Source organism: Stenella coeruleoalba (genome assembly GCF_951394435.1).
Source record: "Stenella coeruleoalba genome assembly, chromosome: X".
NCBI classification, from domain to species: Eukaryota; Metazoa; Chordata; class Mammalia; order Artiodactyla; family Delphinidae; genus Stenella; species Stenella coeruleoalba.
The window spans coordinates 120,141,825-120,166,912 of record NC_137152.1 but is presented as its reverse complement, the minus strand read 5'-3'; the positions used below and the strand labels follow the sequence as shown (position 1 = coordinate 120,166,912).

Genomic DNA, 25,088 nt, shown 5'->3' with positions numbered 1-25,088 from the left:
AGGGGGAAGGGTGAGCTGTGACAAAGCGAGAGAGAGGCATGGACATATGTACACTACCAAACGTAAAATAGATAGCTAGTGGGAAGCAGCCGCATGGCACAGCGAGATCAGCTCGGTGCTTTGTGACCACCTAGAGGGGTAGGATAGGGAGGGTGGGAGGGAGGGAGATGCAAGAGGGAAGAGATATGGGGACATATGTTTATGTATAACTGATTCACTTTATTATAAAGCAGAAACTAACACATCATTGTAAAGCAATTAGACTCCAATAAAGATGTTAAAAAAAAAAAGATTCTTTGGCAAAATCCTGCATCTTGTTGCTAGTTGTTCATTCCTCATTGCTTTCAATTCCTAGAAAGCATCTTTGCAAGGCAACATGGACATTCACACCTGTATCCAATCTGATCTCTATCCTATATCCTTTCCTCTATCCCAATAATTGCCAAACTGTGCCCACAAAAGTTGCATGAGTTTGTCCTCCACTCCTGAGTGGAGGAGAGAGAACACCTGTGTACCCAGGCCCCAGCTTCACCGACTATTATTTGTTGTGACGTTTGAGGTGATTCTGATAGAAAGGGCTTGACAGAGCATCATTGGTGTTATTGGCCTTCCTTTCATTACAGGGAGGTTTAGCATCCTCTCTGTATTCACTGGCAATTTCCGTCTCTTCTGTTAACTGACTACTTGTGTCGTGTCCTTTGCTCATTTCCTCCTCCTTGGGCAGTTAGTCTTTCTCTTAGTGATTTGAAAGAGCTCTATTTTAATTTTTTATGTAGTACATACAAAAGAATAAATGCTTATCAAGGTAAATACTTTAACTAAGAAGATGAAGATAGAAACATTTAAAAAGTACAGTGAAAAAAATATTGACAGACATAGAACACAAACTTATGGCTACCAAAGGGGAAAGGTGGGGGGGAGGGATACATTAGGAGATTGGGATTGACATATACACACTACTACATATAAAAGAGATAACCAGCGAGGACCTACTGCGTAGCACAGGGAACTCTACTCAATATCTTTTAATAACCTATAAGGGAAAAGAATCTGAAAATGGATACATATATAGCATAACTGAATCATCTTGCTGTACACCTGAAACTAATACATTGTAAATCAACTATATTTCAATAAAAATTAAAAAAAAAATAAAACTACAGACTGTAGGAAAACCAAACATTCTTCTTCCTTCTCCCAAATGCAAACTTGGTCTCTATGGCCTTTTTCTTCCACCTCAAATTGCTAGATTTGTATTTAAAAAGCACCCTTGGGCTTCCTTGGTGGCACAGTGGTTGAGAGTCCACCTGCCGATGCAGGGGACACGGGTTCACGCCCCGGTCCGGGAGAATCCCACATGCTGCGGAGCGGCTGGACCCATGAGCTATGGCCGCTGAGCCTGCGCGTCCGGAGCCTGTGCTCCGCAACGGGAGAGGCCACAACAGTGAGAGGCCCGCGTACCGCAAACAAACAAAAAACAAACCAAACAAACAAAAAGCACCCTTGTACTTTTAAAAATTATTTTCCCCCAATATTTGATTATGAAATTTATAAGTCATCAGAAAAGTTCGAAGAAATGTATATTGAATCCTTATAGACCCACCTCCTAGATTCTAAGATTAACACATTTTTCTACTTGCTTGATCACTCTGTCTCTCTACCCATCCCTCTATCCATCCATCAAGCATCTTTTTTTATGTGTTTCGAAGTCAGTTGCAGACATGAGTATACTTCACCCCTAAGCACTCTAGCAGATCATTAACTAGAGTTCAATATTTAAGATTTTTCTATTTTAGGCAAAATGTACTTAACAACAAGATATCCTGATCTGCAGTGAACCATTCTCTGAGTTACACGCGTGTAACCCACATCCTTAGCAAGACAGAGAATTGACCATCACTCCAGAAAATTCCCTTGTGCCCCTTTTCAGTCAACCCCCATACTTGTTCTGTTTTTTTTTTTACCACAGATGACTTTTGTCTATTTTGCCACTTTATATAAATGGAATCATACAGTACGTGTGTTTTTGTGTCTGGCTTCTTTCTGGCAGCATAACGCGTTTGACACGTGGCCGAGGAGTAGCCCTCTGTGTTGATGCTGGTATTGCATCGCATGGATACACTGGAGTTGGTTTACCCCTTCTCCTATTGATAGACACCTGTTTGCAGGTTTTGGTTACTGTGAATCAAAGTGTCATGAATTCTCGTAGTTGTCTTTTTGGAGACAATCTACTACTTTTATTTGTAAGTATTGAGTAAATCACCCTTGGTCTGTCATGTGTTCCAAATCTTTGTTTTCTAAATTTGTCATTTATCTTCTGACTTTCATGGTGTGTTTTTCTGTATGCAAGTTTCAAAATTCTATGTGGGCAATTTTATCAGTCTTTTCCTTTATGGCTTCTGGATTTCATGTCACGATAGGAGAAGGTTGATCGACCCTGATATTATAAAAATACCCACCCTCGTTTCCTTATAGTGCTTTTCTGGGTTCTTTTTTCTATTTTAATCTTCAAATCGTCTGAATTTATCTTGATGTCAGGAGTGAGGTAGAAGACACAGACGTATTGTGCAGATGGCCAGTCAGTTTTTCCAGCACTGTGTATTTGAAACGCCACCTTGCTCATTGTCTTAATTCCCATTATGCTTTTTATCTATTTCCTTTCCACTGACTCATCTGTCTTTTCCTGTGTCAGGGCCACATTGTTTTAAATACAGTAGCTTCACGATACATTTTAATATCTGGTAGTGCTAGAACCCTTTCTTGAGTCTTCTTTTTAGAAGTTTCCTGGCTATTCTTGTCTTGTTGACCCACCGGATGAGTCACCTTGAATCATTTTGTCATGTTCCAGAAAGTAACCCTGCTGGGATTTTTACTGTGATCACAGAGATTTTGCAGATGGATGTGGGGGAGAAATCCCATCTTCCCAGGATACAGAGGGGTGAGGGAAAGACAAACATCGAGGATGACTCCCAGGTCTGGACTTGGAGACCAAGTGGATTTGGGTCCCTTAGCAGGGTATGATGACTGCTTTCCACTGACCAGGAGGATGCCCAGGCTTGCAGGCATGATGAGGAGTTCAGCTTAGACCTCCAGAACTGGAGATGTCCAGGGGGAGTCCTCATGGAGAAGGAGGCCTTCCACACTGGCTGCCCTCATTCTTTCTGGAGTCCATCCTCCACATGGGTACAGGAGTGACCCAAGACTTCCCTTGAGGAATCGAGACAGCCTCCAGGGCCCTGCCCTCCTCCACACCCCCTCTCCTGCCTCCCCCCCCCCCCCCCGCCCCGATCTTGCTCACTGGACCCACCCACCGACTTCTTTTCCCTTCCTCCCTGCATTTGTACGTGCTTTTTCCTCTTCCCGGAATATCCCTGCCCGAGCTCTTTGCATGGCTTGCTCCCTCCCATCCTTTCATCTCAGCTCAAATTTCACTCCCTGAGAGTTGTCTTTCCCAAGTGTCCCCACCAGCGCCACCACACTGGGGTCTCTTACTCTCTGCCCCTTTTGTGTTTCCTTTGTAGACCTTAATGCAACTTGTTATTATTTTCTTTGTTAATGTGTCAATCATCTGTCCCCCTGTCAACTTGGCTTGGCCATATGGGCCAGTTATTTAATCAAATACTGATCTGCTGCTGTGAAGGTATTCTGCAGATGGGGTTAACAGCTATAGTCACGTAAGGTGAGGGAGACTGCCCTGAATAATCTGGGTGGGCCTCAGCCCATCAGCTGAAAGGCCTTAAGGGCAAAACTGAGGTTTCCTCGAGGAAGAGAAAATTCTGTCTGTGGACCGCAGTGTCAACTCCTGCCTGAGTTTCCAGCCTGCTCTTCCTGATAGCTTGTCCTGTGGATTTCAGACCCCAGACTGGGATTTACACCACCGGCGCCCCTGGTTCTCCGGCCTCAGGAATGATACTCCCGGCTTTCCTGGGGCGCCGGCTTGCAGATGGCAGATCGTGTGGCTGTGGAGAACACACACCCACACACACACCCCTCCCCCGCCACCCCCATCTCCCCCGGTTCTGTTTCTGTGCATGACCTTGACAGACGCACCCCATGGTGTACTCCATGAGGCTGGGACCATGTCTGTGTACCTCCCGGTGCCTGGCGCAAGCATGCTTGTTGCATCACGGAATGGCCACACACTGGAGAAGCCAACAGCACGTGCTTTTCCCGAACCTCGTGTCCACTGCCGGATCCCCTGACTTTCTAGGCTGAAGGGGGACAGATGATAAACAGACCTCCAGGGGCCTGAGCCTGCTCTAAGGGAGGACGGAGGCTCCGGGGGTCTCACACACCTCCCTGGGGACTTCTGGCATTTACCCCGGGGGCTGGCCTCAGAGTTGGGGAGCGGGGTGATGGGACAGGGTGCGTAGTCGCCAGCCTCCCAGCTGGTGACTGCGGGTCTTTGTGGGGAGGCCTCAGGTCCCACCCGCAAGCCCCTCCCAGCCCTCCCAGTGAAGGGCCTGAGCAGGCCAGGGCCTGGGAGGGGTTCCCATCAAGGCTGCTGTCTGATGCAGGCTGAAGGTGAACCCTCTTGGTGGGGAGCATCCGGCAGCCTCCAAACTCTTTCACTTTTTCTTCAAGGGGCCTAGAAGGCTTCAGCCCAACGTGCAGACCGGTCCAGCAGCGATCCCCTGGGGACTGAAACTTAGGGCCCTGCCCAGACATACGATGCTCTTTGTGGCTGGACCATCAAGATGCTGAGATGCTGGGATGCTGGATGCGGGCTCAGGGACCTGCTCGTCTCCCAGGAGAAGGAAGTGGAAAATAGGGAGAGAGGGAGAAGCCCTAGTTGGGTGAGAGGAAGCTACAGAAGGAGCAGCATCCCCTTACAGAGCGACAGGAGAGGATGGACCTCAGAGGGGAAGAAGCGTCCCAGGGGACTGTGGCTCCCAGGAGCCCGGGGGCAGTCCTGTTCTGGAAGGAGGGAGAGTCCTATGCTGCTAAAGGGGCAAGTCCACTGAGAACTGAGAAGCTTCCGTTGGGTTTAGGCCTGGAGGGAGTTGCTCCTTTGGCCAGTGTCCTCGGGGAGGAGCCACATGGCTCTGGGCTGAGGAGTGAGTGCACGGACTGGCAGCAGGGCGTTAGAGCTGGAGCTGGCTGGCCTGAGGCAGTGAGGACCCTTCTCACGTAGCCCAGGTCAAAGCCCCTGGGAAGAATCCAGGAGAGGAGAGGCTGACGGTGCAGGGGGTGCAGGAGAGAGGCAGAACGGTGGGGGCTGGCATCTCTGGGCAGAGCAGCCTGGGGCGACCAGGGGGTAGTGAGGCCAGGCGGGGGTCAGGTAGCAGGAAGTGCTGGGCGTGGGTGCTGCCCACACTGGCTCAGCCTTGAGGTCACCACGTGGTTGAGGTGAGAAGTGAACCCTCTGGGAATGGGAGGCGGGACAGTTCAGCAGGCCAAGCTCAGCTTTTATTTCGGGACTCTGAGGGCTGGCAGAGCTGAGTGGGGACAGCTGTGGCTCCCGAAGCCCCGTGGCAGGCTGAGGAGGCCCCGCTTCACGGGCTGGCTTTCAACACCCCCACTGGCTGGCTGTGAACAACAGTCTCTGGGCAGGTGGGTCCGACCCTTCCTGCCCCTGGGCCCGCTGAGGAGAAGGGACAGGAGGAGTGGGGCGCTTGTCAACACTGGGGGAACAGAGGTCGAGCCCGAGACACAGAGTCGTGATTGGCGCTGAGGGACGCCCGCGGGACGTATCCCTTCCCCAGACCTAAGAGGAACGCTCTGCAGGAAGCAGGAGGGGCCTTGTGAGCAGGTGGGCCAATTGCCCGGGCTTTGGGGCCGTGACTGTTTCCACCACCCCTCTGGCCCACGGACTACGGAGGCCTGCTTCCCCCTGTGGATCTCTGCCCTCAGTCACAGCCACTGAGAGTGGCGCGTGGCGGCATCTCCTTAGAGCATTTCAGGCTCTGCTGGACAGGACAGGACAGGCCTGCCTCAGTGCACCGGGCTTCCTCAGCCCCCAAAGTTCCAAAAGGTGTTGGAACATTTTGTACCTTGAGGATGAGGATATAAACTCTCCCTGCCTGTTAGGGGATTAAATGCGTGTATTCAATCTGGCCCACCCCTGATCCCAGCTGGTGCTTCAGCTGCGCTCTTACAGCACACGGTGTGTGTGTGTGTTTTCGTGCAGTTTAAATTGGTAACAGCCTGCAGCCAAGATGCTGCCTGCAACTGCTGGCGGGGAGGGCGGGGAGAGGAGGAGGCCGAGCGGGGATTGGGTAGCAGGTCGGGGCGGGGCTCCAGGGGCGGGGCTCCTGGAGCTCGACGGGCCGACGGGCCGGGACGACGGCACAGCCGCTGCATCCCGTCCGCTCAGCACCCCGCGCCGCTGAGCTCTGCCCGCTCCAGTGCTAAGGACGAACGGGGCTGGCCTTAGCGTAGACTCTGGGGGAGGGCCAGGGGACGAGGAGGCGGGAAGACCCTTCTCTCCCGGGACCACGCCTTCACCAGGCTCTTCCTGACTCTCTCTGTGAAGTGATGGACGACCTCCAGCCGCCCTATGTGGGTCCCCCTTACGTGGGAGGAGCTGGATCTTTAGTTGGGCCTGTCACCCTCTCAGTGGAAAGAGGATGGTGGTGGGAGAGTCTAGATTCTCCGCGCAAGCCTCCCCCTGCCCCCTGCCCCCAGCGCAGAGTCACCTTAGCGGCTCCCCTGTTTCGTCCTCTGTAGAAGGAGGCGTTCGAGTCAGAAATGATGTGCTTCTATGCTGTGACGTGAAAGGATCGCGGCTCACGCTACACAAACTTCTCACCCCTCTCCCCTCGGCGGCCAAGCATCCCGAGACAGGGAGTGGCCTCAGAAAGGCCCGAAGACACTAGCGGGCTTAGCTGACAGGGGTTTGTAGATACTGAAGAGAAATGAACACAGAGAGGCACTTTTCTCCTGGTTGTTTATTACAGTACGAAGAAAACACGCACTGGTTGGAAACAGACGCCAGATTTCAAATGTAGAGGCGAAATACGAGGCGGCAATTAAAATGTGATTACACAGAGTCTGGACACTGAGAAGAGTTTACAGGACAGTGGGTGTGGGTTTTCTATAACAGACACTTAAATATACATGACGATAATTGCAGATAGAAACCATCAAAGACAAAGCCCGAATCAACAATTAATGTTTACAGACCCATTTTCCCCCAGACCACAGAGCCTTACATCAAAACAAATACCGAAAGGCTTTAAACCGGGAACATCTCACCTCCATCCCGCAAGGTGCTGCTGGAGTAGTGCCAACCGTCTGAGGGATAAAGGGAGGAGACTCAAGATCCTCAGACGGTGCCCAGCTCACACATTACCTCCTTGCTTCTCCCAAATCCACAGAACTCTCCGGCCTCCGGGCAAATAATTCCTCTGAGGGGCACTTAACGATCAAACGGCTTGTGCTGTAATATGCTCGTCAGGAAGGAGCTAGCAGAGACGGAAAGGTTTGCGAAAGAGGTTAAGAACCACACAGGGCGACAGAAGTTTTAGTGGAAATGGAAATACATGGCCAAGTGAGTTTCGATTTGGTATTTGTCAGTTTGCACAACACCTCTTGATCACATCCACCACTGCATCTAAAGCGTATGTGACTCCACCACCTGGTTGATAAGGTATGGCTGGAGTGAGCGACACAGTCTGCGTATTTGCAACAATGTAGAATAAACACAGACAATGCATAATGGACACAGCTCTACTGAAAGGAAAGCCGTCACTTTATTTACAAAGTCACAAAACGAAGTATAAATACTTCTGTCGTGAATGTTTAGGAAAACCATTTACAAAATGTTCAGATATGTACAGGTAGCTTGAAAAATCACCAGCTTTCCATTTCGTCACAGGTAGCGAGAGGGGTGGGCGTGGGCTGACGCCCCTCAAATCGTAATGAGGCAACAAGCGTGTGGCTACGTGGGACCAGCTGCGAATTTGCTGTGGACTCACACCGCTCCCCGGAGTGATGGCCCCGTGGAGGTTTCTCTGGGCATTTAAAGCTCGCCAACATTCTGGGGGATGTGGCCAGCCTGCTCAGGGATGTGGCCGGCACTCTGGGCTGCGGCAGTCTGGGCAGCAGCGTGCTGTTCTAGAATGTCATCGATCAGCCTCAGGTTGCACACCCAGTCTTCATCTGGGCTCACGCCGGGGCCTTTCAAGAGAGCTTCGATGAAATCCACCTCAGTGCAGTCAGGGGGTGAAATGAGATCGTTCAGTGAGGCCTGGGGCAACAAGGCATAGGGTGGCAACTCAGGGGGGCTCCCCACGCTGTTGAAGGGACCAGGGGACGGGCTGGCAGCGACAGTGGAGGCGGCGGCGGCGGCGGCAGCCACATAGCTTGGTGGCTCGATGCCCTGGATGGGACTCACGGGCCTGAAGCTGGCCATGCCTTGCTGGAGGGACTTGGTGGCGTGTAGCACAGGCACGGGACCCCGCAGCGGGCTCTGTCTGAGGCTCTGGTGGCCCAGCAGGCTGAAGCTGGGGTTGGCGGGGGCAGCGCCCACCTTCTGGCTGGGTCTGCCTCCCGGGGCCACCTGACTGGGGGACACAACTGCCTGTTGTGATGGAAACACTGGGGCTCCCTGGGGGACCCTCACGGGGGCCTTGGCAAAGAGGGAGTTGCTATGGAAATGCTGCTGGACGCCATGGGCTGCTTGCCTCGGGGGTGGCCCCCTCAACACCGCGGTGCTCACAGCTGCTGCTGCTGCCGCCACCCAGGCAGCGTTGTGGAGCACGGTGGGCACTCTCGGCACGCAGGGCTGTCTGAGCTGGTGGGGACTCAGGGGCTGGCTGCCCAGGGGGCTGGGACAGAAGCCGGGCAGGGGCACTCCCGTGGGGGCGGCCTTGGGAATCCGCGTGCGCCGGCAGGTGGACCCGAGGCTGCCCGCGGGGTTGTGGCTCAAGCGCAAGGGTGTGGGAAACGGGGGGCTGGAGCTGAAGGTCCCGTGCTGCTTGCCTGGACTTGGTGACATCAGGCCCACGCCCTCCCGGCTCTGGTGCCTGGCGGGCGGGACCATTCCTGGGCTCAGAGCGCTCTGGAGGAGCGCAGCTCCGGGTGGCATCATGGGTTGGTTGGGTGGGGAGCTTGCCTTGGTCCGGCTACACTTGGAGGTGACTTGATCTTGGACGGCTACAGAAAGAGAGAAGTGGGGGTCAGTTCCAAAGGCATCTTCAACTTGGGCCGCAGCTGCTGGCGGGGAGCCACCGGCCCAGCACTGACCTCTCACCTTCCGCCCTGGGCTCTTCCCGAGCATCTCCTGCTCCCCTGGTTCCTCCACCCTCAGCCCGGACTGCAGTTCTTGGGGGAAGCCCTCCTAGACCCCCTGGGTCTGTGCTCATGGCTCCCCCTCCACCCAAGAGCAGATCATGTTGGACTGAAAATGCCAGTAGTTTGTAAGCTCCATGAAGCCAGGGTCTGGGTCTACTTTTCTACTCAGTATCCGTACGCAGGCCTGGCACCGCCCACCCCCTGAAGGATGCCCAGTCCTTGACACTGGCCTTTCTGGAACTTGTCCGTCCTGTCCCTGCGGCTGAAGTGTGCCTGACATGCCACTCCAGCCTGGACAGGTGGGACATTCAGCTGGTATCAGACCCAAAGGAACACGGGGTTTTGCAAGAGAATGCAGGAGCAATGGGCCATTGCTGGCCACTGGGCTACAGTGAAGCTGCTGAACACCTGTTGGAGGGCAAGCAGCTTCCCCCAAACCCCAGGCAAGAATACCCTTGGCCTGGTCCAATGTCACTATTGGCTGGGGAGGACTGCTTAACGCATGTTTCCCCTGCTAGTCCGGCAGAGACCGTGTCTGGTTTTTGGCTAACAGCTGTATCTGCGGCCAGTCAGTGTTGATTACAGTCCTAGATGCCCTGGGTGAATCAATCTCTTGAATCAAACAGCGATTGCAGAGTCATTAAGACTGAGCGTTTCACTGGGACTCTACTTAAGCTTTCCACGTGACGGATCCAACCAGGCTGCCCTGGAAGTGCCTTGCAGACCTCCTCTCTTTCCCTCAATGCTTTTCAGAAACATCTCAGTAACTGTTTCTGCTGGAATGAATCCTCCCCCAACCTCACACACACTCCCCCGGCCCGCCCTTTCGAGAACATCGAGTTTAAGTGCTTACCTTGAAATTGACTCATCTGTTGGGCGAGATATGCACTCCGCTGTTCAGGGATCATTGCCATAAGACCTGATTTCTGCTTCTCTTGCTAAATGGAAGATGAGAAAGAAGTGTCAGATTAGGGCTACCAAGAAATACTAGCCTTGGGATCTCTGTGTGGGGACTCAGGACTTGGCTTTGGTGTAGCAGAAAGCATGAGTGAATACACCAACACACACTCGCATGCATGCCCCACCCTCCCAAGCAAAACTCCGCAGGTATAAATAAAAGTAGGATTCTGCACCTGGGTTAAAAAACCAACTGCGACAGCGTAGGATAGGGCGGGAGACACAGAGCTTAACAGCAAGAGCACGGAGAAGAAAGATTTAGGCATTCTGGACATCCTTCTGCTCAGGATGGGGCAGCAGTGAGATGTGGTCACCAAAAGAGCAAATGTGACATTAGGCTGCATTAGTAGAAGCAGAGTATGTAGAAGGAGGCAGGTGACAGTCCTACACTACTCTGCCTTGGCCAGACCACGTCTACGGTGCTGACAAGAGTTTGGGCATGCCAGCCTCAGGGAGACCCAGACAAACTGGCCGCACTCGGAGGACACTAAGTGATGGAGGTAGGGCTTGGACTCCCAACCACGAGGGCAAAGAATGGCTGAGCGAACCAGGGATGTCGGGGCTGTCATGGGGAAAGGGCCAAGGCTTGTTCCAGGTGGTCCTGGCGCGAAGGGCGCGATGATCACACGATCAGATGGACGCACTGGCCGACGCCCGGAGTAGCCACTCAGTCCCAGCTTCCCTTCGCTTGCCTGATTGGCCGCACATGGGCGATGGGAACGGGCTCCCGGTCTCCATCCGCAAGCTGGGTGGGCAGGGGGAGGAGCCACGTTCGACGGCTGCAGTCCCAGCCCTGAGGCTGGGAGCCGCTAAGGGGACAGCCGCGAGCCAGCCAGCTGAGGGCCGGGAGAAGGCACAACTGGCCCCAAGCCCCTCAGCCGTTCGGCGCCAGGCTGTGACTGGGCCCCAGGTCTGCTTCCCAGTCCAGTGCTCACCCGCTGCCGCCTCTGTCCCCTTCTCAAGGAGTCTGCTTCCTCGTGCGCCACCAAGCAAGGCAGCTCTGTCGGGAGCATGCCTCCCTGAGTTTACTTTCGGAACTGCGTCCCCCGCCCCCCAGATGCCAGAAGACTTGACCCGACAACACAGGCTGCCCGGGGCCTGCTTCTCTGCACTCGGAGGGCCGGCGCTTGGGAGAGAGCCCGGCGCCCGGGCCTGTCGGGCAGTTCTCGGCCTCGGTTCCTGCCAAGGCAGAGAGGACAAACACGTGGCAGTGGGCGGACCACACCACAAGCGATGTCAGCTTCCCGCCCTCAGCCTGCTTCCTGTCCGAGCTCTTGCCCCCCTTCCCCCGGGGCTGCTGGGAGGTGGGTGCCAGGGATGTCGCTCTTCAGCCCTGGAGCTGCCGTCTTCCTGCTAAAGCGTGGGGTGGGGAGACAGGACCTCAGGAGCACAGGGGTCGCATGACCACCCAAGGCCACCCCATCGGGAACTGGGGGAGCTGGGGGAGCCCTGTGCTCTGCCTGAGCTGCTCAGGGTGGGCAGGCCTTTCTGAAGGCAACCCTCTCACCTCTGTTCTTGCCATCGAACCTCCCACCAGCCCTAGGAGATCTGGGTAGAAGACCTATGGTCCCAGCTTACTGACGTGACAACTGAGGCTCACAGAGGGTAAGTGACTTGCTCAAGGTGACACGGCTGGGGAAGTGCAGCGTCTCCTAACTGCAGATCCACTGCTTCTGCTTCCCCAGCCCGCTGCTTCCAGGAACCGGCTCCTGTGCCCTGCTGTCTATACCAGCCCTAACTCCATCCCCACCAGCTGCTCCATTAGGTGCATCAAATAACAGAAAGTTGTACGGAGTGGGGGAAGGGCAGGTGGAGGCTACAGAGTGCGACGAAAGACAAAGCAGGGGACAGGCAGAAGAGTCCAAAGGGAGGGAGGTAGAGAGGAAAGACGCCCCCGGGGCCTGGGAAACCAAAGTGAAGGCGAGGCTGGGGCAGAGGTCAGAGTGGAGGAAATGGGCAGTGTCTGCCAGATGAAAGGGAGTGCTTCTCGAACGGTCCACAGTTACAGGGACAACGGGATGCTGGCCGGCGTTCATCCAAGGAAGCAGAGAAACCCAGAGGATCCAGAGTTTAAGCGCGAGTCTGCGGAGCGGCACGGCTACAGAAGCTGCCGAGTCCGAAGGGCACGGCCGACGCCGGCCTGGGGTGTCGCCGTCAAGCAGGGCTCTCTTCACGCTGCTGGGGCATCGGGGGGGGGGGGGGGCACCGCCAGCCCTCTGCTCCCGGCCTGTCCTGTTGTCCCTGGCAGAGCAGCCAGAGCATTCTCTCCAGGCCTCCCGAGGAGGCTGCTTCCTTTGTTTTGCAGACAGAGGCCCCCATCCTTTGTTCTGAATCAATGTGCTCCAAAGATAAGCCCCAAGAAAACAGTTGTTGCCTTTTGACACTGACAATTAGAATCGTTGGAAAATGGAGAAAACAGGAAATGACAAATGTTTTCAGTGACCAGGAGGAAGCAGCGGCTGAAAGGGGCTGCTTAGCGATGGACGCACTGAAGGATGGCCCAGGCAACCTGTGGCTTTCCACCACCGTGGTCGTGGAGGAGCTCACCCAAGGCCTGCCTTTCCTAGGGCTGCGGTCGGCTGTCACGGAGCTGGGTGCTGCTGTACCGGGTGATGCTGGCGGGGCGGCGTCGGGTGGGCCTGTGTGAGCCTAGGTGTGCTTCCCCACGTGGTCCCCGGAAGGAAGTCTCCCCAGGAACGAGGGCCCTGGCTCCTCCTCCCACCTGGCCAAGGGGCCACCTTCACAGACAGGCCTCGGCCAGGATGGTGATCCAGGAAGTCCCGGGGCTGCCTTTCGAGGAACTTCCTGCCGATGCCCCAGGAAGCTCTGGGGGCTCACCTGAGGGCTAGCGTTCACCTGCGGGTGCTATAGGCACAGGCAGGACAGACGGGCAAAGGGCCGGCCCGAACCCCAACACAGCAGAGAGCCCAACACTGGGCCCCCCCGGGGAGGCCAGGCCGCCCTATGGGCCTCACGCTTTGGCCACGACAGGAGGATGTCTCCTGTGAGCCCCAGAGCACGCACCTGACGCGTCCTCTCCCCACTGCAGGCCGAGAGCAGTCTCATTACTGATTCAACCACTTCATGAGACCCAGGGACGCTCTAACTGGATGGGGATGAGGCAGAGGCAGATGCGCACACAGGGTTCCTGCGTCTTGGGCAGATTCGGCCTGAAGTTACTTGCCCCACGATCCCCAAGAGGAGAGCATTCTGACTGGGGAGGGGATCCAAGGGAACAGCTCTGGGGGAATGCGGGGATGGACGTGAAGCCTTATTTTGTGCAGCAGAGTTAAGAGAGGGAAGGAGGGGGGAGGGAGAGAGACGGGATGACAGAGAAGGGAGAGAGTGAGGGGAGGGGGAGAGGGAGATAGAGAGGAGGAAGAGGAGGAGAAAGGGGGAGGAGGGGGAGGGGGGAGGGGAGGAGGGGGAGGGGAGGAGGGGGAGGGGAGGAGGGGGAGGGGAGGAGGGGGAGGGGAGGAGGGGGAGGTGGAGGGGAGGGGAGGGGAGGGGAGGGGAGGAGGGGAGGGGAGGGGAGGGGGAGGGGAGGGGGAGGGGGGAGGGGAGGAGGGGAGGGGGAGGAGGGGCAGAGGGAGGGTTTTTCTTTTTCCAGCACCAGGCAGCTCCTTGCTCCCTTCCCAGTAGACAAGGCCCTGGGTGCCCCACGCAGAGCCAGCCTGCCACAGCAGAAGCCACTCGCCTCTGTGTTAAAGGGTCAAAGGTTAGCGAGCTCCAGTGTGTGGGTGGGTTGGTTGGTTTCCTCCTCCAATAGGAAAAGCACCTTCTTTTGTGGTTTTGGGAAGGCAGATTTGGAAACAACTCACCCACTCTTGTGACTTTTCCTTTGAAATGACGGGAAGACAGCGTTCTGCATGGAGATCTGAATTCTAGGGACTCCCACACGCCTGTGGATGGGGACTCCTCAGACCCGAAGCCCTGTTTGAGGGGGCGTGGATGCTCTTAGGCTAAAACTCTCCTCAGGTGTCCTTCAGAAACGGGCTGCCCACAGCGAATGGCAGGCCAGCTTCAGTGTTTCCTAACCCCCGCTCCTAACTCTCTGAGCCCGTGACTCAGTTTCTCCAGAGTGCCTCCACATGGGAGTGCTGAGTGGGTCATCAGGCCGCCACTCTTCCCTGCGGACCTCAGAGGCCAAGGCCAGGGCAGGGGGAGGGGCGGCCACACACCTGCCCTTTCCTCGGGCCTCTGCTCAATGCCTTTCCCTGCCCGGAGGGCAGCCTCCCTGACTCCGGGTGGGAAGATATAGGGTTTACCTGGCAGCCCGGTGAGCCCCTCTGTCAGTCAGCTGATGGACATTTCTCACAGGTCTACCATGGGCCAGGCTCTGTCACAGGCATGGGGTGGCACTGTGTGTCTCTACTCTCATGAAGCTTACAACGGAGGGGGCAACTGACAAGACGCAAGCAATCAGTCACAGAAAGTCATTGCCAATGGTGGCGCATCTACTAAAGAGAACACGACAGAGTGACAGGACGGGGAGTTGGGCGGCACGGCAGAAACCCAGGCGCAGGCCGTGGGGCCCTCAGGGCACATGGGAACGTGCCACACCCGGACGCCGGGCGCCAGTGGCCTGCTGAGGTCTTTCTTTGACCCTTGGGGCCTCTGGAGCAGGAGACAGGGACCACCCGCACGGTCATGATGCTGCCCTTGGGTTTGAACCGATCTGAAGCTGCCACCGGGCACTTCACAAAATCAACGCCATCGAAAACGACTTTTCTCTTTTCCATTTTCTGCCTTTGCAGTTGACCTCCAGCTGTACGAACTCTCTCCTGACTCCACCTCCATCTCGGCGGTTTCAGGGCTGCCTGGTCCCGGAAGGGCTGGGTCTACGTGCTAGGATTGATCTGGCCGCAAAGGAAACAAATGTCTTTGCAGCTCGCCTTTCTTCTTCCCCTGGGGAGCCTGCATCCTCCGTCTCACACTGTGTCTGGTCTTCCTGAGTCATGGCTGAGCTGGAGGTCCTGTCCCTCAAAGCCCCCCGAGGTGGGCCCAACTTCCAAAGCTTCGTAGGGAAGATCTGAGGGCCAAGCCTCCGCCCGCCCCCCACCTCCAGTGCAGGGTGGAAGGCCTGGCTTGGCTTTGAAGAGAGATAATAAGATGGGGAAATGAATTCTCTCGAGGCAAGCTAGCTTGGATTGCTCATTTTTTGCGTTTTGGGGACAGGGAAAAACAGGTCAGACCAGGGTGGAACTCAGAGACATCCTGAGTGGACGATGCCCCAGTCCATTTTGTTAATTCTGTTTCCCTGGCAGCTTTGTACTGGACAAGCCGGAGAGCACCGTGAGAGCACACAGAGAAAAGGGGGAAAAAAAAGAGAGAGAAAAATCGATAGCCCTTGAATGGAAAGCACTGCTTGTTCTTGCGGGCCGAGGCAGGTGGGATGGGGAGAGCGAGGCCTCACGTACCGAAGCAGCATTTCCATTAAAGGCCAGAATCCCGGAGGTCCTTTCAGCCGGATGAGCATCTTCCGATCACTATCACTCAGCCAATGCTCATTTCTCTAGCTTTCTCTGCAGAGAGGCCTGACATCCCGTACACACTGATATTTCACGCGCCAGAACAACAACTCCACGAGCCCAGTGAAATTCTCTGCAAAGGCCCGCTCCGGCTGGCGTCCACCATCTTTCTCTCATGCCCACTAACGTGACTCCTTAGGGCAAGTCAAGGCATTTCTTTGAGAATCTGGGCTTCCTTCTGCCTGCCCTCCCCCGGGGCTACCAGTCCTCCAGTGGGGCGATCCAACTTCCCACTTCTTGGGGTGCGTGAGTCCCAGGTGGGGTCAAAGAACACCTCGGGGTGCGGAGTCCACAGCAGACCGCTGGAGGGAGAGGCAGTTCCCGGGCGCCCACCGGCTATGGAGCAGGCAGGCACGGGGTCGGGGCGGACGTGGGGGGTGGGATTCGGAGGTGCAGAAGCGCAGCCCCTGTGCCCCACGGACTCACAGCCTGGCCGCAGGGACAGACAGGCAGGGAATGAACTGGGGTGCTGGAAGGCCAACAGCCGGGAGGGAGCAACTGCGCCCAGGGCGATCACCACTCAGTGCCCCGAAGATGAGGCTGAGATGCCGGAGCAGTCTGCTTGCCTGGGTGGTCTCTCTGCTAGAAATCCCTCCTAGGTGAACAGAGCTTTACGGGCCGGGCTGTCACCTCCTCTGTGCGTCCCAACAACCGTGTGCGGCAGGCGGGCAGGCTGAGCAGGGGACCGTGCCCAGCTGACAGATGAGGAAAGCGAGGCTGGGGGAGTGACTTACCGACAGCGTCGCAGCTAGGCAGCAGTGGAGCGGGCACCTGCCTCCAGGCCTTCGGATCCCAGCCGCCCCAGGGCGCTGCCTCTGAGGTGCTGTACGAGGAGGTGACTCGGGCCAGCTCCTGAGCAAAGGAGCTGCCGGGCAGGAAGGACTCACTCCCCAGGGCCTGGCAGGATGGGGGCTGTCGCCCGAGGCTGACCTGGGGGGGCCTGGCTTCCCCAAGCTTGCAGGCTTTGTCTACATGAGTCTACAACAACCATTGAAGAGTCCATCAGCGGCGTGGCCACGACATGCCTCTGAATGCTCCTGTCACTGCCCTGACCGCCTAGCGGGGTCGTCTGGGTGCTCGGTGAGACACACCAAGTGGTCTGGGCCAACCAAACCCAACAGCTTTGTGGTCTTGGTTGTCTTGGGTCACAGACTCCTTTGAGAATCGGCTAAGAGCTATGGTCTCTCTCCACAGAAAAAGCACTTACGCTGGTGTCTCCCCCTTCCCAGCCCACCGACATCTTACGTATAATCTCAGGGGTTTTCTGGACCACTTACTACCCATCCGTGGGTCTCAGTTAAGGAGCCTCTGCCTCCATCAGTCACTGTCTTGTTGGAAATGGGAGTCAAGCTACGTCATCAGCAATGACCTTGACCAATCCCGATCCCTCCCCACGCCCCTCCCCCCCCCCGAGCACACCATTCTAAACTGGTGTGTAGGTACGTGTGTGTAGACACATGCTGAGGAATCTGCAAAACCAAATGGTGAGTGCAAAACCAAGCAGTCAAGTGGAAACCTCACAGCAGCCCAGCCCTGGGCGGCAGCCCTCACTGCACTTCACCTTGCCGGGGCCCCCACGTTTCAGGACTTGCGTGTGAGTGGCCCCTCCCCTTTCCGTCATATTTTAGAAGGCAGGGATTTCACCCGAATTGAACATCTGACCCAATTCTTTCAGCCAAAGGCAATTAAAAACCCTCACACTTGATATCCACGTCACAGGAAGCCTCAAGACTCCAAGGAGCTGCCGAGACGGCTCTGACATCCTGCCGAGCGCAGCGAGCGCTCGGCCACAGGGGTGCCCAAGAGGACCAGGGGGAGCCTGCCTTGAGGAGAAGGTCTTTCTACGTGAAGCAGCCTCTTCGTTGTCGTGCTTTTAACACCTGAGCTTTGAGTGATCACCTGTGTCTATCAAACAGCCCAGTCGAAAGGGAAATATTTATCCTCCGAATCTAAACAGTCGGAGTCAATTCAATTCATGACAATAAACACGACTAAGCGCCTACCGTGGGCAAGCCTCTGTGACGGATGACAGGCCAGTAGATATTTGGATGCCGTAGTTGAATTAACGATAAAAACTGCCACCACTGAATTTATCGAGCATTTGCTACGTACCAGGCACTAACCCAAGTGCTTTCAATACTCAGTCTCACTCAACACTTGCAACAGCTGTATATGAGGCAGGAACGATTACTGTCCTTATTTTACAGAGGAGGACACTGAGGCCCAGAGAGGTTAAGGAAGTTGCCCAAAGTCACACAGCTAGTTAGTAGCAGGGGAGGATGCAAATCCAGGTTTGCCTGGTTCCCAGGTCCACATGAAGTCTGGCACGGTGTGTGCATGTGTGTGATTAGCTTGTCATATGGAAAACAGGCTTTGAAATGTAGAAACTGTTCAAGTGTGTCATTAAGAAAAGTACAGGCCGGATTTTACAAGGGATCTCCAGGCAAAATTTTAAGAACACGTTATGAATACTCAAAGATGGGATTAGGAAGAAAACCTAACTGCTTGGAGAGCTTTAGAGATGACACCCCTCTCCCCAGAGAAAAACAAAACCAAAAAACCACGTGAAATGCGCTTAGCAAGTGAACTCACTGCACGTGGGAAGGAAAACTTTCTTTGCCATTCTGACGATAAGCCAACTACAGAGGGCCCGGCGCCCCTCCCCTTGGGCTGGTGCATTCGTGCAGAGCTGAGCTCACTGGCCACCTGAAGCTTCGCTTAGTCAAGCTCCAATTTGTCCTTGGACCAAGGTCATCTCTACAATGGACTATTCTTTGTGCCTGCATTCCTAGCGCCTTGATAATTCAAGACACTATTTTATAGCCATGTAGGAGTTTTTACGATCCCGATATGCAACTATTCCTAGAGGTCTGATTCCTTGCCCACCCCGTGACGACACAGACTGAAAGCAATGAGTGGGGCTTATTTGTAGGGAACTGAAGCATTTTAAGCTTTTGCTCAGGAATCCCTGGTAGCTTCATGTGACTTGTAGGATATTAGTGACGGGTCAGGAAGCAAGAACCCCCATCAGCATGAACATACGCTCACAGCGCCTCGGTAGTTCATCAGGCAGAAAAAACCCTGCAGATGGTACATGGAAATTACCAGCAGCAGAAGATGCCCCGACGGTGCGGGCAGTTCTGTTTCGGCGGCAGCTGGGAACGGGGCTGCAGCCACCCATTCAAGTGGAGCAGAATGGGAGCAGGCGCTTCGCGGACCGGTGTAATCCTTGGTTAAAAAAAGAAAAGAAATAAACTAGATGAGATTTAGTCTTGACTCTGACCGACAAGGAGCTTTGTAGCTGATGCTCGTGTGTCTTCTCTGTTTTATTTACTTTGGAAAAGAAACTGCTGTTACACGCCCTGTTAAGTGGGAGGTCCAGCTTCCAAAGAAAAAGTGGTTGGCACTTTTCAATGCCTAGAGGTTTCCATACATAAGGTAAACCCACCTCTGTCTTTGGAATCACTGAAAATCTCAGAAAAGCAAAGCCAGTCCATGATTGGTGGGCACGATTACTACCTCTCGGACTGGCCGGCTCCGCGTGATTCCAAATTTCAGATGATCAGACCCTGGGATGGATAGTGCCCGATGCTGGTGCCCGATTTCACGGAGCTCACCCCCACTGGGCTTCCCGTGATCGCTAGAGAACTTGCTGGAACGAGGTTGTCCCTGGGTCCCTCTAATGGCTTGCAGCCACTTAGAGCCCCAAGCACGTCCTGCTAAACTTTGCAATTAGGGCTCTTTGTTCCTTGGCCTCCTGCCTTCTTGGCAGGCAGGTTTCCTGTCCCATGGTGTCAGGTACACTACCCCGCAGTCATACCCATGTCCTTGGAGTTCCCCAGACAGGCTGCCGCCCGCGTTCAGTCCCCTGTGATCGCGCTCCTTGCTTCGGTAGCCCAGAGAGCCCTTTCTCCAAGTTTCCCGTCTGGAACCCTGCATGTCCTTGGAGATCCACCCTGGGAATTCTGCCTCTCCTTTGGTCCAGCTCCTCTGGCTGACTGAACATCCTTGTCGGGCCAAGTCTTAATCATCTTTAAATCCCTCTGGTGCCCAGACAGTGCCTGGCACAGGCAGAGGGTTCAGCAAATATTTGGAAAATTCAACTGACTGTATCTGTTATGAGCTTGGCACGATATCCCAGGTGCTCGGGATATGCTAGTCCAGTGAGCACTGTGCTGGCTTCTTTTAGGGATGAACGTTAATGATAAAAGTGAGCCTTGACCCTCATTTTAAACACATTTACTCATCTCTTTTCAAGCCCATCAGTAGAACAGAGATCATCACACCGTGGAAATAACGTCAGCTAGCATTTACCGCACTAACCGTGCACACACACATACATTTGAGACTGTCCCCAGTTTACAAGACGAGGAAGTGGAGATAGCTTTACCAGGACACACGCAGGAGAGTGGGTACAGACCTGGACCTGATTTACAGAGTGACTAAAACCCAAGCAACTGCTGGGTTTGGGAGAAGAGGCTCCTTCTCTGCGCACGGAGAGAAGCAGTCGGTGTCCTTCATCTACACTGGAGTGACCACGCTGTTGGCTATTCTGTGACCTCACCGTAGAGCAAATGGGCTGCGGTGTAAGGCGCTCAGATTATGACTAACCTGCACAGACACTCAGACGCTTTGCAAGAAGTGGGTACCTGCTCTGGCTTTATCAGTTATTGACCGGATTCGATCTCGGTCCAGTCTTCGCCGTGGAGGTCGGAAGGAAATACACGCGCGTTCACAAGGTCACAGTTGTGTACTGTAATTCCACTGGCTTCTGGGAGCTCGTTGATGTCTAGACTTACTCATCCTGAAAGTTCAGGCAACAAATCCTGCTTCACTCCTCCTTTGCTTTACTAACCGTGTAACAGAGGCGAGCAGAGAGAGCCCACGAGAAGGAACTGGAGACTTGGTGCGTGTGCCAGAGACTCTCGGAGGCCAAGGTCACTCACGGCTGGGCTGACTTCAGAAGCCAGCCCCAGCTGTTCAAGCCACGAGTGAGATGAACACGCTAGGGTACTAAATGCTAGGCAGAGAGCTCAAAGAGGGCAAGGCAGAGCTGCGGAAGAAGCTGGGTCTCTGGGCAAATGCATGAATGTGCAGACTTGTCAAACAGAGGTGACAGGAGACGACTTCGTAAATGTGAAGTCATGCTTTGGGAAACCAGGGAAGTGTAATGTGAGTCAGACTTCTTGGCCTCTTACTTGCCATTACACTACTTGGCCAAATGCAAATGCGATTTCAATATATCGCAAGCATGCATCTATTAATAACACTAGGAAAAAGCTATACAACTCAAGCCTGAGATTTTGTAAGAAACAGAATCGTAGAAGCTCAACAGAGCAGCACAGTCCCACAGAACCTTGAGATGATGCTGAGTCATCCTCCCAGAAAGAACAGAATGCTCTATACCTGCGCTGTCCAATACGGTAGCCACTGACCACATGCGACAATAGAGCACCTGAAATGTGTCTAGCGCACATGAAGAACTGAGTTCTTAATTGTATTCACTTTTAATGAATTTAAATAGCCACCTGTGAATGCTGGTGACAGTAACGGAGAGCACGGCTCTTCACCATACTGGCGAAGAGTGCAGGCTCTGGAGAGAGAGGGTCTGGGCTTGAATCATGGATTTGCCACTTCTTAGCTAGGTGATTGGGGGAAGCCACTTAACCTTTCTGTGCCTTAATATTCTCATCTGTAAAGGGGAAGTCATAGGAGTGCGTCATTCAGAGAGTGGCGGAGGTTATGAGGAGTCACCGAATTAACTAACACACGTGTAGTGCCTGCGTGCTATATTCTCTGAAGGTTAGTCAGTGGTAGTCTTAATTAACAATAATACCTCTGCCGTGTATCAAGCCCTTTTACAACGTTCCAGGCACTGTCCTGTGGGAGGAGGTGAGCTGCACGTCCTTCTATTCCACCATCTTGATCCACTCCTCCTAGAACTGAACATGCTCTAAGGCGTGGTCTGGCCATAGCTCAGCGGAGCTATCACTTTTCCTATCTCTTGGTAAAACAGACTAATAATAATAATAAACAACGATGATAATATTAGAAACATTTATTGAGAACTTAATCTAAGGCACTGGGTTCAGCCCTTCCCTGGAGTCATTTCAATTACTTAATTCTTAGAACAATCCGAAGAGGGAGGCACTGGTATGATCCCATTGTAAAGATGAGGAAACTGAGGCACAAAGAGAAAGGTTAAGCAACTAGCTTGCTCGAGGTCAATCGTTAGTAAGTGCCAGGGCCTGGACTAGAACCCAGACATTGTCTGACTACAAAGCCCAGGCCCTGAGTTTTGCTTGATCCAATTGCCCAACTGAAACTTTTGCTAATGTGATATAGAGGCAGACCAGCAGCAAGAAGATTCTGGAGCGCTGCTAGGGTCTCACAGCTGTGCAAGGGCTGCTGGGTGGGCTATCGTGTGACCCAGGTGTTGTCTTCCTTTTGTAACAACTGTATCCTAAAATGAGAACTCCAAGTTGAGGGATTTCTGTTCTGATACATGTGGTACAGGGAGTGGGAGGGTCACTAGAGAGATTCTGCAAGAAAACCTCTAAGGTAGCGCCAATCCTATCATTCGCTGGATCTCTTCTGTAAATTTGCATTTTGTAAAAGTTTCCTTTCAGCTTTTCTGGACTTTTCCTGTATAAATGTGTATAATTGACCTCCCTATCCCACCCCTCCAGGCGGTCACAAAGCACCGAGCTGATCTCCCTGTGCTATGCGGCTGCTTCCCACTAGCTATCTACCCTACGTTTGGTAGGGTGGGATAGGGAGGGTGGGAGGGAGGGAGACGCAAGAGGGAAGAGATATGGGAACATATGTATCTGTATAACTGATCCACTTTGTTATAAAGCAGAAACTAACACACCATTGTAAAGCAATTATACCCCAATAAAGATGTTAAAAAAAATCAAATAAGCTTAAAAATGTAAACATCACATTTAAACTTGTAAATTTCACTAAATATTTCAAACTATAATTGCAAACTTAATACATCTGGTTTTGTTAAAACTTCAAAAAACTGTGTATAATTGAATGTTAGTATTTCCAAGTTTAAATGTCTGGAGCTGTTTTCCGTGGGGCATTTTTGCAGAGTGGCCAGGGCTGTGCCCATCATTGGTAACGCTGGGTTATAGACAAGGAAGACTGCACGTCTGGTCAGGCTACTTGGGCCCCTGGGAATCAGCCTACGAGCAAGGTGAGGTCAAGGGCACTGCTGCAAGGAGCGTCACGGACTGGGTCAAAGGATACCAAAGCTCTCGAGAGTCCAGAGCCTCTGGAGCCAGGCTCTGACAGCTTCTGCAAGGCTCCTATCGTCTCATGATGACGAAGGTGACGATGATGAACAGCTACCATGTCCAAAGCATAACCCTTCTGCTTATGCGCACCGAATCCTCCCCCCATCCTGTCCAGTGTCTCCCCACTGCGTGCAGTAAGCACTGCTGACAGGCCCCGGGGTTCCAAGGAAGCCATCCGACTGACCATCACATTCAGGCAACCGAGGAAGGGCGCGGCAGGATTTCCTTTGGAGACTTCCGGATCGAGACGGCAGACCTAATGCATGCACCTAAATTCAGTCCCTCGCAAAGCCCCACTAAAAGTCCTGTGAGGGGTTGGCCTGGTTTGGTTTTCAAAGACACAATCCTGCAAGGATAAGGCGAATGCATTAGCCCAAGCTCAAAGGCAGCTAGGCCAGGGTTAACTGACTCCACGGCCCCAGGGAAGCTGAATCACAGAATGGCAGAGGGGAAAGTGGAAAGGCAGCTTGGTCTACGTGGCAGGCTCAGGAAAAGCAGCCCCAGGTGGCCTCTGGAACTGGCAGGTGAAGTGCACGTGGGTGGCCAACACAGTGAGGCAGATGCCTGGATGGCCATCCCGCCTCCACAGCCCTGGGCATCTGCCTCTCCTCGTCTCTGGCAGAGATCTGGCTTGACCATTTGCTGCTGAATTTCCTGCTCTGTCTTCCACATCCTGCTGCCCGGATTTGCTTCACCCCACAGAGGTGTTCTCTGTTGACCTCCACCTGGAAGCTGGAGGGCCTGGAGGCAGGCTGTGGCGAGATAAAGCCCTCGGGCCAGATTCCTTCTGTCTGTCCGGTACCACGCCCATGACTCCACCAGGAGCCCTGACGGCGGTGGGCTTTACACATGGCCGGATCCGTGGTACCTTTAGTCACTGACTTCCCTAAGAGGGGAGCAGCTTCTCTTCTGGAAGCCTCCACTGAATGGTGGCACCGTGACCCTTTGCTGCCTAAGCACCTAGATGGTGCCTGCCACCTGGTTCTTCAAAACAAATCGATCGCTTGTTGAAGAGCTCGTGAATAAGTAGTGGAACTACATAGAAAAGCAAGAGAACGTTGGAATCAAGATAGTGGTTAATTCTACCAGAAGGGGCACATGGCAGCAGGGGTGCGGGGTCTACTCGGGGGTCGACCATGTTCTATTTCTCAACCTAACCAGTAGTGACACAGGTTTTCACTTTATACTTCTTCAAACTGTTCATATAGGCCTTGCATACTTTCCTGTATCTATGTCACGTTTCACAATAAAAGGAAAAAGCTACATACACAGCTTAACGCCAGTCATGTGAAATACATATTATGGCACAGAAAAAAAATAATGTGTATTCCAGCATGTTAACAGCGGTTATCCCTGGCTAATTTATACATTGTATATTTATGTATTTTGTTATCTCATGGGATTTGTGTTTTCGCTACACTTTTCTGCATTTTCAAAGTTTACTACAAAGAGCATATATTGTTCTTGTAATCAGAAGATCTTAAAACATATTGAAAAAAGACAAGGTCTCCATCTAAGATTGAAACTGGTAAGGATGAACACGAAAGAGATGGGACGACCCATCTGTGGGAATCTATGCAGAAAATAACGACCTAAAGAGACTGGTGATGCCCCTAATCTAACTAGAATGAGCTCGAAGGTCACCAAGGAGCCGTGGGTAGGTTCCTAGCGTTGGCACTCAGATAGCTGCTATCTCTCTCTGGGAAGAGGGAGGGCTTCTAAGATACTGTGAGTGTTCTATTTCTTAATCTGTCCTGGCGGGTACACGGGTGTTGGTTTTATTATTTTGTTTTATATGCTCCTCTGTAGCTATCCTATAGATTAAAAAACAAACCAGGACTCATGTAAGTAGAAAATATGATGGTGTGTCAAAGGAACAACAAGTTCATGTAAAATCATCATCATTTAGGTTTAAAAAGTCACTTTGGAATTTAGATCTTCTTTTCTTTTCTGTTGCCGATCCCAGATCTTTCTGGAGATGCTCCAGTTGCTGGGGAACGGGGTGGGATCAGCACACTCTTCATGGGGTTTCGGGTGGCCTGGTGTTGACAGTCTGAAT

General features: G+C 53.5%; 1 protein-coding gene across 12 annotated transcripts in view; it reads right to left on the bottom strand.

Moving 5' to 3' along the window:
* Positions 1 to 8,970: 8,970 nt before the first annotated feature.
* Positions 8,971 to 25,088, bottom strand: part of MAMLD1 (mastermind like domain containing 1) — a 115,958-nt gene continuing 99,840 nt past the window's right edge. For 9 of the 12 annotated variants that reach the window (XM_079909694.1, XM_079909701.1, XM_079909695.1 and 6 more), the window contains one exon: positions 15,925 to 16,703. In XM_079909694.1, the coding sequence (XP_079765820.1) occupies positions 16,308 to 16,703 (396 nt within the window). In that variant the 3' untranslated portion in view covers positions 15,925 to 16,307. Of the gene's footprint in view, positions 9,100 to 10,090; positions 10,176 to 15,924; positions 16,704 to 25,088 lie in introns of those variants that run through there. The other 3 variants (XM_079909693.1, XM_079909699.1, XM_079909700.1) reach the window with 1 other exon arrangement.